General features: G+C 45.3%; 1 protein-coding gene across 6 annotated transcripts in view; it reads left to right on the plus strand.

Moving 5' to 3' along the window:
* The window catches only part of LOC135089192 (uncharacterized), a 128,421-nt gene that overhangs the window by 27,604 nt on the left and 83,317 nt on the right, over positions 1–17,500 (plus strand). For 5 of the 6 annotated variants that reach the window (XM_063984558.1, XM_063984549.1, XM_063984520.1 and 2 more), the window contains exon 2: positions 13,816–15,483. In XM_063984558.1, coding sequence (XP_063840628.1) covers positions 13,894–15,483 — 1,590 coding nt within the window. In that variant the 5' untranslated portion in view covers positions 13,816–13,893. Of the gene's footprint in view, positions 1–13,705; positions 13,730–13,815; positions 15,484–17,500 lie in introns of those variants that run through there. The other variant, XM_063984568.1, reaches the window with a different exon arrangement.

Genomic DNA, 17,500 nt, shown 5'->3' on the forward strand with positions numbered 1-17,500 from the left:
TTATGCACTTTTATTTTGTCATATTGTACGTATAGTTTACTGTACCTAATATTTCCATGCTCAGAATTGTTGAAATAATGTGTAATTTCCATTCATGCCGGATAGATGGAAGGAAAGGAGACATGATGGGTGTCCACATTATTCAAACACAACACTCAGCACGCGGTATATTTTATTCATCATCACTATCAACAAACAAATTCCTCTCCTTGTCATCGTTGTCGAGGCTGTTGATGATGGGTTCCACAGCCTCGTGTATGACCCGTGGGAGTGACATCACAACGACGTCCTGACACCTTCAAGAGTCCGACAGCTGGCTGGGTCTGAGGCTCGTTAATTTACAAAGCACTTTTTTTTTTTTTTTTTTTTTTTTTTTTTTTTTGTCACTTGGCCATAGTGACAAAAAATAACCGTCTGAAACCAGCTCTGTGAAACTAAGGTCCCAATTTATTTGTTTGTTAGAGAAATATTTCCTTAAAACGATGTAACACTTCGTCAGACACCCACAGTACTGAAAACGTGTTTCATAACCCAAGACTGAACAATTGTACAAGTCATTCCACTGATCACGGCATTCCTCTTTCACTCTTCTCTACATCCAACACTTCCCTCCTCTCTAATTCACCTCTTTAATATAATAAAAATTATAAAACACGTGTTACGCTGCCTTCAGTCCATCATCACGCCATTTAGATGTCATCCTTGATTCGTCTAATTGCTCACTCCAACATGCTCGTGACGGCTGAGCAGTCACGGTTTTCAGTCGAGCAACACACAGCACAAGTATTTCTTTCGCGTTGAACGTTTTCCCTCAATGTTAAATCCTCTGATCTGCTTAGAATCTACCAGTTGTCAGGCTTTGCAAGGATTATGTCGGCAGATTAGAGGGCTTAAGCCCGAGGGAAAACAGAGCACAATGGAAGCGAGTGAAGGTTTCTTGACTTGTGACGACAATTGTACTTTGCCCTTAAAATGTTAACACTAACGAAATAAAACGTGCGCTAGATAAAATAGATAAATAAATAAGTAAATAAATAAATAAATAGTTGTCCAGCTTGTTTATCTACTCATACATTCAGAACAGTGATACACATTTTTTTTTTTTTTTCAATCTAATCATTCGTGATATCGTCACTTCATGCCTCATCAGTGAATTACTTCGGCAAAAGGAGTGATAATTCATTTTGTCATGGCTGTACAGAAATCGTTGTTCTCGAATGTTTCGTCGGTAGTTTTGTTCATCTGTTTTTTTTTCCACCTTATCCTTTAATTGTCCTTGGAAGAAAAATAAAAAAAACAGCAATAATTGAGTCCAGGGATCTCCAGACAGGGCAGTATCAACATTCGGCAGTTGCTTTGCAAATTGAAGCTCTTGTTGCCTGGTCTATTTATTTTTTTTATTACTGTCCCTTTTTGCTCCTCTCAACTTCGTAGGAAATGCAAGCGTCACATAGTCACACGAATACAGAACACTTGGCATAACAATTCCCTCACACTTTTCTTCCTCCCCGTCACACCTTCCCCTTCATAGATAACCTCCTGTCTCCGAATCCCCAAGTCCCTTAAAAACCTGGAAATAATCGCGCCTCTTCCAGCTCTCTGCCTCCGCGCTCGTCCCTCGCCTCACCTCTCCGCAGGCAGCGTTGCACCAATACCCACGTTACCCAAAATGACGAAACTGCACCACCTGCTTAGTGTTTCGTCACGAGGCCTCCGTGCCGCTGCACTCCCTATCCCTAGCCTCCACTGAGATCCTGTGCGCTTCACCTCGCTACTTTTTGCCGCGTTCACCACACATTCAACTCTCTCTTGCGTACACCCTTGAAAAGTATGCATGATAGCAGACATACGTACTTGCCTGTGCGTTTATATGCTTATATACATAAATACATACATAAATAAATACGAGTACATAAGCGCATACATACCAACATGGAGATAAAAATGTACAGACATACATACATGTACAGTACATACTATTGATGTAGTGGTGATGAAATACAAATGGTGGTGGTAATGATGATGATGATGATAATGAAAATGATGACAAGAAATAAACAACTACAACAGCCATCACCACCACCACCACCACAACAACAACAACAACAACAATAACAACATCAGTACTAATACCAATAGTAACGGTGATCTTGTACAGTACCAGCATTAGGACAAGGCCGTGCTGAGGCGCACACCTCCTACACCTCCCCCCGAGAAAGCGGCTGCGTCTTTGTGCTGCCCGCTGACGTGTTTCCCTTATGCTGCAAGCACATGGCGGCGGCTCGCTGCTGGCGGCCTGAGGGAGCATCGCCACCTGTGTGTCTCCGTCATGGCATTTAAGGAGACTAATTACTATGTAGTTAGTTTTTTTTTTTATTATTTTATTTAATACTGCCAACCCCCCAAAGGCGACGCTCAAAGGGCAGTGACACATGTCCTTGTCCTCGTCCTCCTCTTTTTTCTTGTTCTTATTCTCGTCTTCGTTCGTCTTTTTCGTCATTCTTATCTTTCTCGTATTCAACTTGGGCTCGTAATTCATCCCATACCGACTGGCCAGTCACGAGTCACTTCCCCAAAGCTTTCCTTTGCAAATTAATTACATCCCTGATTATTTTTTTTCTCTTAGTGATAATTAATTGCAGGTCAACTGTCCCTGTTGATGACCCTGAAACAAGACAAAAAAGAAAAAAAACATGAAATAGCTTAAGAGCTTCAAGCATCCTTCAATGCAGCATACATGATCTTTTCCCTGTGATGTTACGTTACTGGCTCAATGAAACAAAAAGATGAGACCATTTTTGCACGGCTAATATCAAAATCACGCAGTACACTAGAAGGTTGTTTAGATCGTTTTTGTATAAAATATTATGTAAAGCATTTATTTGTTTTATATACAGACACATTTTCCTCTTAAATGAATCATAAGCGAGATGTTTACAAAAATTTGTTTTTAACCACCCCCCCTCTCCCCCAAAAATAGAACCCAAGTCTCGGGCGGTAGAGGGGTGCAAAATGAATGTTATCAAATACCCCAGTAAGAGATGACAGAATTCATTGCTGCTTTTCAGGATTTTTTTATTCAACTTCCTTTCGACTGGCCTACCGCCTACTCTTTTCTCTTTCATGTGCCTTTTTTCTTCTCTCCGTACAGCAACATGATATCATTTCTTTAGAGGAAAAAAAATTGTAATTTTTCTCCTTTCTTTATTTATTCTTTCCTTCCTTCAATCTTCTCTATAGTTTCTCCCGTTCTTGTCTTAAATAATTTCTTCCTTCCTTCCTTCCTTCGTTTTCCATTAAAACTCTTCATCCCTTGGTATTCTTCCCCCGAAGAACGAACCCCTCATCTCTCCCCTCAAGGACGACCCTCCGTTCCTCTCCATCCTCCCACCCCTCCTTTCATCCCCACCACTACCAGGCACCGACCCCATCATGTAACGGCTAAGGTTGAGACGTACGCGTCTTCTGATAATGTTCAGTTCACGTGTTTCTTGTGTTCCTTATCACTTTGTGTGGCAATTAAAGAAGAATACGAGGAGAGTAATCTATTTATTTTTTTTTTTTATTTTTTTTTTTTATTCGAAGGAACTTTTTTCCAGATGTTTCTGATGAATCATCCATCAATTGTATGTACTGAATTAGTGGCGCCAATCTCTCTCATTAGCGAAAAGACAAATGATTACTAAAGTGTAATCTTCCTAATTTTTTTATTTATTATATTTTTTTTTAGTTAGAACGGTAGTGGTGGTGGTGGTGGTGGTGGTGGTGAATGTTTTCTTCTTCTAAATGTGTTTATTTTAACGTCTAGTAAAAATACTCTAATCAGATTACTCTGCACAGCATGGTGGTAGTGGTGGTGATAGTCACGTTAAAGTACTTTAGTATAACTGTGTATGTACGTATATTGATTTTGAAAGAAAATGATGGTTCCTCCATTTATCCTCTTACACTTTCGATTTTTTTGTTTAATCTTGTTATTTATGTGTAATCCTTGTCCTTTTAGTGTAATCCTCTTTAGGTTATTCCTGCGGTCTGGTGGTGGTGGTGGTGGTGGTGGCTTTTTTTTTATGTAGGTTTTTTTTATGTAGGATAGGAACCGGCCAAGGGCAACAAAGCGGCAATACAAATAAAATAAAATAAATACATAAAGTCCTACTGAGGTGCCGGTCCCCGGTTGTCAAAAATTACAGGATTAGTGTACTGAAACCTCCCTCTTGAAAGACTTCAAGTCATGGGAAGGAGGAAATACAGAAGCAGGCAGGGAGTTCCAGAGAGAGAGGGATGAATGATTGAGAATACTGGTTAACTCTTGCATTAGAGAAGTGGACAGAATAGTGGTGAGAGAAAGAATGTGCAGCGAGGCCGCGGGAGGAGGGGAAGCATGCAGTTAGTAAAATCAGAAGAGTAGTCGGCATGAAAATAGCAGTAGAAGACAGCAAGAGATGCAACAGTGCGACGATGAGAAAGAGACTGAAGACAATCAGTTAGGAGAGGAGTTGACAACGAAACTCTGGTAGGTACAGGGTACGAGAAAGATTTAAGAGTTATAGTTAGCTCTGAATTCCTTCTAGGAAAACAATGCATAGATGACAGAAATAGGACAAATAGGATTCATTTTTAGGAGTGTTAAAAGTAGAAGGCCCGAAGTAATATTAAAGTTATACTTGGCGTTGGTCAGACCTCATCTAGACTACGCTGTGCAGTTCTGGTCCCCACATTACAGGAAAGATATAGGTCTATTAGAATCAGTACAGAGGAGAATGACTGAAAGGATACAGGGAATGAGTATTCCTTACGAAGCGAGATTGAAGCTGTTAAATTTACATTCTTTAGAGAGACGTAGGTTAAGAGGGGACCTGATAAAAGTCTTTAAGTGGTATAAGGGTTATAACAAGGGGGATGTAAACAAAATTCTTAGGATCAGCAACCAGGATAGAACAAGAAATAACGAGTTCAAGCTTGAAAAATTTAGTTCAGGAAAGAGATAGGAAGAAATTGGTTCTCAAATAGAATGGTAGATGAGTGGAACGGACTCAGTAATCATGTTGTTAGTGCTAGGACATTAGGGAGCTTTAAGAGAAGATTAGACGGGTTTATGGATGGGGATGATAAGTGGAAATAGGTAGGTATATTTTATACAGGGACTGCCACGTATAAGCCTGGTCGCTTCTTGCAGCTTCCCTTATTTCTTATGTTCTTATAAGACGAAAAGCTCTTGATTCCACCCTATCTAAAAGAGCGGTATGAGTGGAACTCCTTCCCCCCCCCAGACATGAGAAGTATACTCCATACATGAACGGGTAAGGCCCCTGTACAGAGTTCAGCTGGGGGTGTAAGAAAAACTGGCGGAGACGACTCAGAACGCCTAACTTCGTAGAAGCTGTTTTAACTAGAGATGATGTGAAGTTTCTAGTTTAGATTATAAGTAAAGGACAGACCGAGGATGTTCAGTGTAGAAGAGGGAGACAGTTGAGTGTCAATGAAGAAGAGGGGATAGCTGTCTAGGTCTGGTAGAATCATAAAGCCTGATGCTCCTGCTTGGTCACGGTCTGCTTTCCTTGACCTAACCCGGGAAGCGAGCAGCTCCGCCGGGTGCTGAAGTGAGTCTTAGGGGATGCGGGAAGTGCTGCTTGTATAGCAGTACAGTGCCAGTGCCCCTCGCCAGGGATGCACAAGTATCAAGGGGATGGATTCTTTTTGACAACAGTATACTTTTTTATATTTATTTTTTACCCATTTTCAATTTGATGCATTTTAGCGCTGTGATGGAAAGCACAAAATCTGTATGAACATATCACACTGCTTTCTCGGAGGGTATGGCGGTATAGCGAGACAGGGGTTTTTTGCATCCGAGGTATTAAAGCAAGTGCGAAGGGCGAAGTTTTTTGGTTGTTCATGTGTCTTGACTGAGCTAGTAATTTGAGTTAATAAAAGATTTTGCACAGAATGTAAGAAAATGCAGGGTAGAAAAAGTGATTGTATAAAAATTATAAAGTAGCCACATGATGGATATTTCTGTTTGGCATATTCTCGTTCCGCCCCGCGGCGTACAGGTGCATACAAACACATACAAACATGAACTCACCATCACTCAACCTCATAACCCGCTCACCAATACACTCGCCACCTGTTGATTATACGTCAGCCACCCACAGGTAATAGTAATGATTTTACCAGCTGTCCCCTGGGAATGGACGGCACAAGACCTGCAGACTGAATGATGAACACTCGGCAGATAACACAACAGGAGCCGGGCAGGTGTGAACAAGGGTATTTAAGTGTTATTTCTCGGGTTTTGTGACAGTCATGATGTGACGCAGCTTGTGGCGAACATGAATGAGTTCACCCGTCTTTTCACGCTAAACAATGCATCACGGTTGACAAAATAATGTTACTTGTGAATGGAGGATGAAATCAGCGGATTTTGCGGTGTTGACGTACTATCATGGCCAGTATTTGCGACTACGCCATGTTTGGCTTGGCTAGTGTATATGGAAGCAGTATCTGGGGTCTCTCTCTCTCTCTCTCTCTCTCTCTCTCTCTCTCTCTCTCTCTCTCTCTCTCTCTCTCTCTCTCTCTCTCTCTCTCTCTCTCTCTCTCTCTTAGGATTGGCCGACAGAGAATTCACACCTTCGTACTGTCCTAGGCTGAGCGGTGGCGTGCGTGGGTTGTCCTCAGGCTGAGCGGTGGCGTGCGTGGGTTGTCCTCAGGCTGAGCGGTGGCGTGCGTGGGTTTTCCTCAGGCTGAGCGGTGGCGTGCGTGGGTTTTCCTCAGGCTGAGCGGTGGCGTGCGTGGGTTGTCCTCAGGCTGAGCGGTGGCGTGCGTGGGTTGTCCTCAGGCTGAGCGGTGGCGTGCGTGGGTTGTCCTCAGGCTGAGCGGTGGCGTGCGTGGGTTGTCCTCAGGCTGAGCGGTGGCGTGCGTGGGTTGTCCTCATGAGCACAATGAGGGAGCACTGTCAACGAAACATCCCTCATGTGTTTGCTATATTATTTTTGCCCTCAGTCAACATTTGTCTTTTGTTACACTTCGTTTACGGTTCTGACAAAGTTCAGGCTCGATTCTTTGACGTACAGACCACCGTAAAAAAAAAAAAAAAAAAGCATGACACAGGAAAGTAATAACAAAAGGAATTTAGTCTCGTCTTTCAATAATACAGTAACGACTAAACGGCTAAAAATTCTATGTGGTTATAAATGAAACGGTGAACGTTTAATTAAATCACTCGTCACCTGTGTCTTCTTAATTCCTTCCCCCTAAGTCTGGGTGGCCTCGTGTCCTGTTAGGAAGTTTTCGCCTTGCTTATCGCGCCTCTCACTCCTGCTGGGGCGCCTCGTGGGGATGAATTGCACTTCTTGTATAGCAACACCCAGTGGCACCTGTGCAGTGTGAGGCCCAGCGTTGCTCCTGAATGTTTAGTGGTGGTGGTGGTGGTGGGGAGCGGTGTAGGTCGAGATCAAGGTGGTGAGGGTTGTGATGATGAATGTGAAGACTGATAGATGGAGCATATATAGTGATGATAGTGATGATGGTCTGAGATTATGGTTGTAGTGTCGGTTGTGATGGTGGATATAGAGACTGCTAAATGGAGGAGAGATAGTAATGATAGTGATGGTGGTGGTGGTGGTGATGGTGATGAGAATGGTGATAAGTGTGCGATTATGGTTGTGGTGGTTGACTGTGATGGAGGAGAGAAAGTGATGGTGGTTGTGCTGGTGGTAGTGGTGATGATAACAGAACACTTTGATCGACTGATACTCTGGTACACTAACGCCAAGGTCACGTAGCAGAGCAGAAGCAAGGCCACGCAGGGGATGCAGCCTTGGTGGGGTACAGACAGGCAGTCTCTCTTTACGGTGGAGTACAAACACGTGGATCGCTTGTAACTCAAGCACGCCACCTCCATGTGTCGCCTCTCTCTCTCCAGCTCGCCACATGTTTAAAGTCAGAAGTAGTTTATCCTCCTCCTCCTCCTCCTCTTGCCACCGCCTGTTTAACCTCAAGATTTCTTCTCTTTTCCCTCTATTTTCTCACGTTTTTTCCTACGTCTTAAATTCGTTCAGGCGGAGAAGGATCACGTCACCTCGAGCATTACACTTTAGTATTTTTTTTTCTCTTATATTCACGTCTTACAGCTGTGTTGACCCCCGACACCCCTTTGTGTGGATGGTTATTGTTTGAACTGGCTTGTGGAGGCGACCTGCGTGTTGTTTGTTGTGTTGCTCTCCATTCATTGGGGTCCCCAGGGTGTGCGTGGCCCTGGGAGGAGGAGTGTGCACTGCGGATCCTGAGTGTTGGGGATCGCAGTGACAAGGAGAGCATAGGATGTCTTGTGCTATATACCGTGATTCAAGGCTGGGGAGATTATAAAAGGAAACAGTGGGAAGAACGAGCAGCAGCACTCTTGTTGGCCCATGCGAAGTTGTTTGTGGTATACTACATCATTCGATGCAAAGAATAGTTTTTGTATGAAAGCAATTGATACCAAGACACATTTTGGTCCATAACGAGGACATGTGCTCAACTGCATTCTGCTCTTACTACTACTACTACTACTACTACTACTACTACTACTACTACTACTACTACTACTACTACTACTACTACTACTACTACTACTACTACTACTACTAATAATAATAATAATAATAATAATAATAATAATAATAATAATAATGATAATAACAGTATTAGTAGCAGTAGTTTATGTGGAAGAACACGAAAGAAATAGAAGAAGAATCTTTTCTTTCCAACCAATCTCCTCCTTCGGCAGCGTGCTCGTAGAAAAGTTATGTATAAGTGAAATGAGAGAATGAAATGTAGCTCTTGCAAATTAGAAAGATAAGAGATTAGAAAGAGGATACTGTATACCAGAGAGAGAGAGAGAGAGAGAGTGCACCTATAAATCAGCGGTGTAGGGAGGAGCGGCGTAGGTCTCTCTTCTCACGGTGCTGCACTTGTCAGCACCTCACGGAAACTGACACGTGAGTCTGGCGATAAATAATGGAGCGTCCCGTGAGGCGGGGTGGGGCAGGGCGTGTATCCAGGGCCACCGCGGGGCGTGCTGGGGCGCACCGGGGCCGTGAGCCGAGTCGTAGGGCCCGTGGCAGGCCGGCGCCACGTAATCCCGCAGCTGGGGGATTACCACCTAGCGCTCCCCGATCACCTCGCTGCCACCTCCGCGTGACGTCACTGGTTGGGGGGCGGTGTCGGAGGCCAAGAAGAGAGTTTGAGGGGCAGGGGGGGAGAGGAGGGGAGAAGGAAAAGGAGGGGGGAGAGTTAAGGAGTGAAGAGGAAGGAACAAAAGGGAAGGAAAGAAGGGAGAAGAATTAAGGGATGAAAGTTTGCGGTTGCCAGTCTTGCGCACCAGGTATCATACTCCTCTCTCACACCACCTGCTGCTGCCCTCTTCCCCTCTCTCCCTCTGTCTCTTCCTGTCTTCCTCCTCCTCCTGCATCCGTACCCTTCCACGCTTGCATCTACGATCTCTATCCTGGTATGACTAGAAGGTAAACACGTCCGTCTCTTTTTTTTCCTTCTGTGGAAGAAATTAATAAACTGAAGGCAGCCTGCTGTTCATTTGCCTGTCTGTCTGTATGCATGTCTGTCTGTCTGTCTCTCGGTGTTTGTTTGTAAGACAGTGTGTTTATATTTGGTTTCTCGCTGTGAGCCAAGTTAATTCCTGTTATTTCTCTAGTCTATTAAATTTTACAGATGGATGGAGGGACAGACAGACGGTGTGTGTGTGTGTGTGTGTGTGTGTGTGTGTGTGTGTGTGTGTGTGTGTGTGTGTGTGTGTGTGTGTGTGTGTGTGTGTGTGTGTCGCAACTGTGTGACTCTCTGTATAAATGTAGAATGCATCTCTCTCTCTCTCTCTCTCTCTCTCTCTCTCTCTCTCTCTCTCTCTCTCTCTCTCTCTCTCTCTCTCTCTCTCTCTCTCTCTCTCTCCGCCCCCTTGCTTCACTCTGAATCCTATTTCCTAGCCCCGCCCACTTCTATACAACCCTTTCCTCACCTACCCAGCACTCATCACCGCCACCCTGTCCCTTCCTCCCCCTTCCTCCCTGCCTCTCAGAACTATCACCGACATATACAAGCCTAATCCCGTATCATGACGGACGCAAGTCTTAAGAGGAGAGAGTGCAGATTACCCTTGGAGCGAAAGACTACGTGGAAACAGATAAAAAAAATAAAAGAAATAAAAAAAGTCTTGCGAAAACATAAGTTGAATAAATCCCATGCTGCTGCAATGGGGGGTTATCTAAAGGGAGGTAAACAGCGGCAGGAGCGGAGAAAGGGAGGTAAACAGCGGCAGGAGCGGAGCGTGAAAGGAGATTGACGCTGTGTGGAGGAGAGCTGTATGTTTTTTGTATGTGTATGTTTGTGTATGTTGATGGGGGTTTGTTGTTTGGTTTTGTTGTCTTCGCTAGTTGGTTTCCGAGTGTTATTTATTTATTCTTTTTTTTTTTTTTCAGCGTTTTGGTGGAGTTGTGTTGGTTATTTGTCCTTAAAATTTGAACTTGTTGGTATGAAAATGCGGCACACTTACTTTTTTTTCTGCACACACACACACACACACACACACACACACACACACACACACACGTAGGATTTTTTCTTTCTTTATTTTATATGTACATTAATTTCCTTCATTTTCTTTTCCCTTGTCACGTTGGTACTCGGAACTCACTGCAGTTGCTTAGGGATTGTAGAAAGAGGAGGAGGAGGAGGAGGAAGAGTAGTAGTAAAGAGAAAAGAGGTGTTGGAAGAGAGGAGGAGGAGGAGAGAGGAGGTGTAGTGAGTACGAAAAAATTGCAGTCATTTGAGAATCTGATAACGTTTAAAGGCGATCTGCGTGACGTCACGTATTGTTCTTGTGCGTTTTTACGTGTCGTGGTGGCGGGAGGAGGGTGGGGAGGCGGTGAGGCGGTGAGGCAGCAAGACCATCAAATCCTGTCACTCCCTGGTCATGTCAGCCTCCCTTCCAGCAGGTGTTAGGGCAGCGGGTTAAGTTACGTTATGTTAGTGAGCTAGGTAAGGTTAGGTTAGATTGGTTTTGGGAGGACAGGTAAGGCAACGTTGGTTTTGGGAGGACAGGTAAAGCAACGTATGTAATCTTGTCACTCCATACTCCTGTCAACCTTCCTTCCAGCCAGCAGGCGTGTGTTAGATTAGGTTTGTGAATTAAATCAGGATAGGTTAGGTTAGGGGAGGGGACGACAGGTGAGGCAACGTAAAATATGTCATCTTGTCATTCCTTACTTATGTCAGCCTCTCTCTTAGCAGGCGTGTGTTAGGTTAGTGACATACAGGATTCACGGTCACGTCACTCAGGTTTCTTGTGTACACGCGAGTGGCATTGACTCCTGTTTTTTAGTAAGGAGGAAATTTCCATATCTGTTTGTCATCATCCAACCTAATGCTAATGTGTAATGACCCCCCCCCACTCTCTCTCTCTCTCTCTCTAGGGTGGTATGAAAGGCAGGATTCTTCTCACTTTTCTGTCTCTTTCACACAAGAAGGGAGGTCGCGGCAGCACGTAACTGCCTCGTAAGTCAGCGGATCGTCTGTCACTCGACACTCCTCCGTCCCTGTGTTTCGTCTCATTCAGATTCAGCGCCCCTCCTTCCCTTTCTTCTTCCCTCCCTCTCGTTTTTTTTTTCTTTTCATTCTTCTTCTTTCTTCTTTTCCTCCCTTTCTTCTTCTTTCTTTCTTTTCTTCCCTTTCTTCTTTCTTTTCCTCGCTTTCTTCTTTTCTTTCATTACCTCCCTTTCTTCTTTATTTCCTTCTTTATTTTGTTTTTGGAGCTGTACTAGGTGTGTTTATTTTATTTATTTGCCCTTTCTTATTTTCTACCTCTCATGTTCCCTCCTTTTCCTCCTCTTCCTTTATTTATTTTCTTATTCTTGAAACTGTATCCAATGCATTTATTTATTTTTTTTATTTACATTTTTATTCTCTTTACTTGCTTTTTTTTATACTCGTTCTAAGCTTTCATGGTGCAGATAAAAGATTAATCCTTACGTTACGCAAGATAAATATTATGAATTTTGTTAAGATCATCCCTTCTGTCCTCACCTGTCCTCCTCCTCATCCCCGCCTCTCCCATCCCAGTCCATTCCCTCCGCCTACATTCCTTCTCTTCCCTTTCCTTTCCTCTCTTCACTCTCTCCTTTCCTTATTTCTCCTTTTAGTCCTCCTCTCTGCCTTCTTTCTTCTTTTTTCTGTATTTTTTTTTATCCTTTTCATCTTGTCTCCTTGTTTCAACACTTTTTTTTTTTCCTTTCGTTGCCTTCCTGTTCTTGCCCAGTCCTTTCTCCTCCTCCTCTTCTTCCTCCTCCTCCTATTTACATAACTCAGCAGACTTCCTCTTTATACAACAGCAGAACATCTCGTATCTGTTCTTCCTGTGTGTCTCCATGTGTTCCTTTCCTCTCCTTCCCTCCCCCCTCACACTCATCGCTGCCTTCACGCACGTATGACTGACTCTGCTCTCCTCTCTGCTTTTCGCTCCGCCCTGTCACGTCACCCAAAATACGCCTTTATCAAGTGCCAGTGCGGGGTGTAGGAACCATGTTGTTGTTGTTGTTGCTTTTGTTGTTTTTTCATTTTCTTCTTCTTGTTCTTCTTGTTTCCTCGCCAGTTTTAATGAGATCAAATATACGACACACACACACACACCCACACACACACACACACACACACACATATTTTCTAAAATACCTATCAACGGTTGTAACTATCTTAAATGCATTTTTCGCACCATTCAACAAAGTAATGAATATAATGTGTATTATATTGTGCACGGTGATCATTGGTTGTTATTGCGATTATTGTGCAAATTACTATATCATCATACTGCATTGTCGTGCTGTTCCTTAACACACGTCTGTGGTCACATGTGCACAGCCAGGCAACACAGGAGAAGTGACGCTCCGGGAAGTAGCGCCGTGGTCTCTCTCTACTCGGGGCTGTCCTTACAAGACACTAATCAAGACAAAAATTACAAATTAAAAATGCATAAGTTTGTGTTAATATCCGCTCCGTTTTCACTATATGCTTCCTATCAGTCTCGCCTCATCTCACTCCTCTCTACCTCAGTCCCGTTCGCGTCCGTCCCCTCCTCGTCCCGCCCCACACCTTCATGGACACCAGTAAACACCACGCCATCCTCAGTGTTTCTTTGGCTCTCCCACTATTTATTGATTTTTTTATTCATTTATTTTATTTTTTTCATAGTAATGATTCCTTAATTTTGTTTTGTTTTGTTTTCTTTATTTTTCTTTATTTTTTTCTTTTTCGTTTTATTTTCCTCTCCCGTAGAGTAAATGTTCACCCCCTCGAAAGTCCAGGTGGTGGTGGTGGTGGTGGTGGTGGTGGTGGTGGTGGTGGTGGTGGTGGTGTGCATAAGCCTTTCCTATTTACTACTCGCTTGTTTTGCTCTTCTTATTCTTTATTCTTTCTTTCGGTCCTTCTTTTTTTCCTTCCACACGTATTTCTGATTCTTCTCTTTCCCCTTACCTTGTTTATTTTGTTTCATTCCTTCGTTCCTTTCTTTCTCTATCCTGTTACCTCTCACGCCGGCCGTGGCGGAAGCACAAGGGATGGTGGAGGTGGTCGCTGCTCTTCTCCGTGCATGGCAGAGGAGGGCGTCCACTCGGTGCCCGGCAGCTCATGCTGAGCGCCTGGAAAACTTATATGTTTGATTCAGTACTGATATTCGTCGCCTGAGGTAGGGAGTTGCACAAACTGCCCGTGTGAAAGAGTGTGAATGCCGCATGGGGTGGCAGATATCTTAATTTTACTAATATGTTACAGGAGTGGCAGGGCGGCTGCCAACATGGGCGGCGTGAGGCTGCCGCCCACGCCCCAGACACCGACCTCTGCCACGTGAGGATGTCCCGCGCCGGCTGGCCGCCCAGCGGGGCCGCGCGGCCCCCTGCCCTGGTGCCACCGCCCACCGCTGACTCCATCGCCTACCGCCGATACCTGCGGTACTTGCCGGAGTACCGTTCACGGCGGCGTGAGGAGGAGCCTCGAGGAGCCCAGAAGAGTGGCGAGCAGCGTCAGGACGATGACGACGATGAGGGAGAGGAGAAGGATTGTGGAGAGAAGAGTGTGGAGGGTGAGAAGGAGGGAGGGGATGGCGCTATCTTGGTGTCGCCGGATGTAAGTGTGAGCTCTTTGGTTCAACAGTACACTAATATGCTCCACGCTCGTAACACATCCAGCGACGCGCCTTATAATTTTTCTCGCTCTTGCTCCAACCTCCCAACCCAGTGTCGCAGGCCCTCCGCGAGCCTCTCCGGAGGCACGCCACCTGATGGGGAACAGCCTCGCAAGGGCTCCCTTCACTGTCGTAGTGGCGCGCCGAACCAAGTTCGCTGTCGCTCTCTGTCGTTGCCGTGGCCCAGCGAGTCGTCGTGGCGGTGGCACAGCGAGCCCGGCCTGGCGTGCCAAGACCAAGCCTCAGGGGTGGCGGTGAGCGACGCGGCACCGCCACACGCCGCATCCCTTGCCAACCTCGACTCTGCCACAAGCGACGAGGGCTGCCCTGGGGACGACGTGTCCACCGGCCCCTCTCCTCTACCCTCGCCTGACTGCAGCGTTGCCCACCGGCTTTCGGGTCTCATTACGCCCTTCCGCTCCCTCTCCCCTGCCTCCTCGGTGGGGTCTCACCTCGGGTCGGTGGAGGACCTGCCTCTCGTGCGCTCCATGTCGGCGGGTCACGTGCTGGACAGCCTCAGGCGTTCTCACTCAGCCGACAGCGCCGTCGAGGTGGAGGACGAGGCCACGTCACCGATGGGGTCGCCGCTGAACGATGACCCGGGCGTGGCGGAGGACAGCTGTGAGGTGCCCGACGAGCCTGGTGAGGGCGAGGATGAGGGACAAGTGTTCTGCGAGTGTCCCGCTACGAATTTTGCCGAAGTGAATGGTGACGGTGACGATAAGAGTGACGAGCATAGGGTGACGCTGCGCCTTAAAAGTGGCGACGGGAGGAGAAGCGGCTTCTCTGAGCGGCGGCGGGGCGAAGTGAACGGTGATGCTCTCCTCCGACTCATGCGGGGCTGTGGGGTGGTGGGGTGCGGCCAGCGGCAGCAGGCGCGGGAGGGAGGGGTGTTGAGGACGCCTTCGGTGGTGATCAGCGACTATAGCGGTGACACGGTGAGCCTCACGGTGGCTCTTGCTTCAAGTGACTTCTCTCTGTCGCACCTGGACGGCCTGCAGCACTCCGCCTCCTCCCCGAGCCTCATCCCGCCCGCTGACGACTTTTCTTCCCGAAAAGTGTCCAGCTGTTCCTCCTGCTCCTCCGTCAGCACCGTGGACTTCACCACGCCGCTCACCTTCACACCGCTGCTGCGCAGGACACACTCCCCGGTCGAGGAATCCCATAACCGCATCTCCACCACCTCCACGTACAGCTACTTGAGCAACTCCGAGGACGAGGTGGAGCACGTGCTAACCAGACCGCAGACACCCCGCAAGGTAAGACCATCTTATACAGTCTGCGCACACACACACACATGCGCGCGCGCATTTAGTGATTCTTGGACTCTTACTTCCATTGTGTCTGAACTCATAGTCATAGAATACGTAATAGATTAATCTGAAAAAAATGAGAGAGAGAGAGAGAGAGAGAGAGAGAGAGAGAGAGAGAGAGAGAGAGAGATGGGGAGGAAACACACACACACACACACACACACACACACACACACACACACAGGTGAGTGATTGTAGTGTTGGAACTCTCCCGCGCTGAGCAAATAAACCTGCTTGTGATGGAAGGCTGTGTGTGCGTGCTGCTTCTCCTCCTCATCCTCCTCCTCCTCCTCCTCCTCCTCCTCCTCCTCCTTTCGGCAACCAATCCTTGTTCAGACTTCTATGTTCTTCACCATCACACAGCCTGGCAAGGACCGAAAGTTCTGTTTGTATTCCTTTCTATTTGCCTTTGTATTTCTCTTCCTCCTACACCTCTTCCTTTTCCTACTCCCTTTCTCTTTTGCTTTTATTGTTTATATAGTTTAGTATAGTATTTAGCGTTGGTATTGTTGTTGGCTGCCCTTTCTTTTTCATATTCTTCGCTTATTTCGTATCCTCCTCCTCCTCCTTCTCCTCCTCCTCCTCCTCCTCCTCCTCCTCCTCCTCCTTCTCCGCGAAACTAAGTAACTAATAAAATGTAGCGAGAAAATTTCGAAGAATATAAGAGTAGAAGCGAGAAAACGTGATCTGAAAGAGTGTTATAGTTATGTGGATAGCGAAGTTTAAACGCTGCATCAGACCACTCGCCAGGCAGGAAGGTAGTCGCGCCAGTGACCAGAGCGAAATGGAAGTTATCCCAAATACATTTTTCAAGTCGATATTCGCAAATGAAGACTGTACATCAGTCCAACCTCTTGAGATTGGCATAAGTAAAAAAAAAAAAAAAGTAATAATTAAATAAATAAATATATTATTTATCCATCGTTAAAAGTGACATTGTAACTGAAAAAATTAATATATACGATATTCCTGGACCCGCAAAAATTCCTGAATAATTTAATTCTTTAATAAGTTTAGCACCGAAAGAGTGACCCACCGCCAATCCTGTTCAATAAATCGTCAACAGATGGCAAAGCTCCGACAGACTGGAAATGCGTCAGCATGACACTGATCGTCAAGAAGCGTTAGTCAAGACGTCAGTGATTTGCAAATTAATGGAAACCATTATTGGAGACAGTATAGTTAAATGCTTTGAAAATAACAAGTTAATAAGTACGTAATTCATGACATGATTTCCGCATAAAGCGTTCGTGCTTAACTGACTTACTCGACTTCTTTCATTACATTCTTAAGAGTTTGATGACGTCAGTAGATCATATAGAATCTCTGTATTCAAAGGCATTTGATAAAGTACCCCATAAGTGCCTGCTCAGTAAGGTACACACACACACACACACACACACACACACACATGGTAACTCTATCAATACCCAAAATTAGATTGAGGACTGCCTCTCACCGGAAATAGGGAGTGGTTCTCAACTACGTTTCGTCTCTCTCACTGACAAATGAGGTAAAAAATGGAGTACCGCAGGGCGCTGTGCTCGGCGCTGCTCTACTCTTGATGTGTGACTATACGAGTATATATATATATATATATATATATATATATATATATATATATATATATATATATATATATATATATATATATATATATATATATATATATATATATAAACCCTCGGAAGGCTTATGGACCTGATGGGGTCCCCTCCTATTGTTCTCCGAAACTGTGCCTCCGTGCTTGCACCTTGCCTAGTCAAAACTCTTTCAGCTCTGTCTGTCAACATCTACCTTTCCTTCTTGCTGGAAGTTTGCCTACATTCAACCTGTTCCTAAAAAGGGTGACCGCTCTAATCCCTCAAACTACCGTCCTATTGCTTTAATTTCCTGCTTATCTAAAGTTTTTGAATCAATCCTCAACAGGAAGATTCTTAAACATCTATCACTTCACAACCTT

This window comes from Scylla paramamosain, chromosome 3 (assembly GCF_035594125.1).
Source record: "Scylla paramamosain isolate STU-SP2022 chromosome 3, ASM3559412v1, whole genome shotgun sequence".
Taxonomy (NCBI): domain Eukaryota; kingdom Metazoa; phylum Arthropoda; class Malacostraca; order Decapoda; family Portunidae; genus Scylla; species Scylla paramamosain.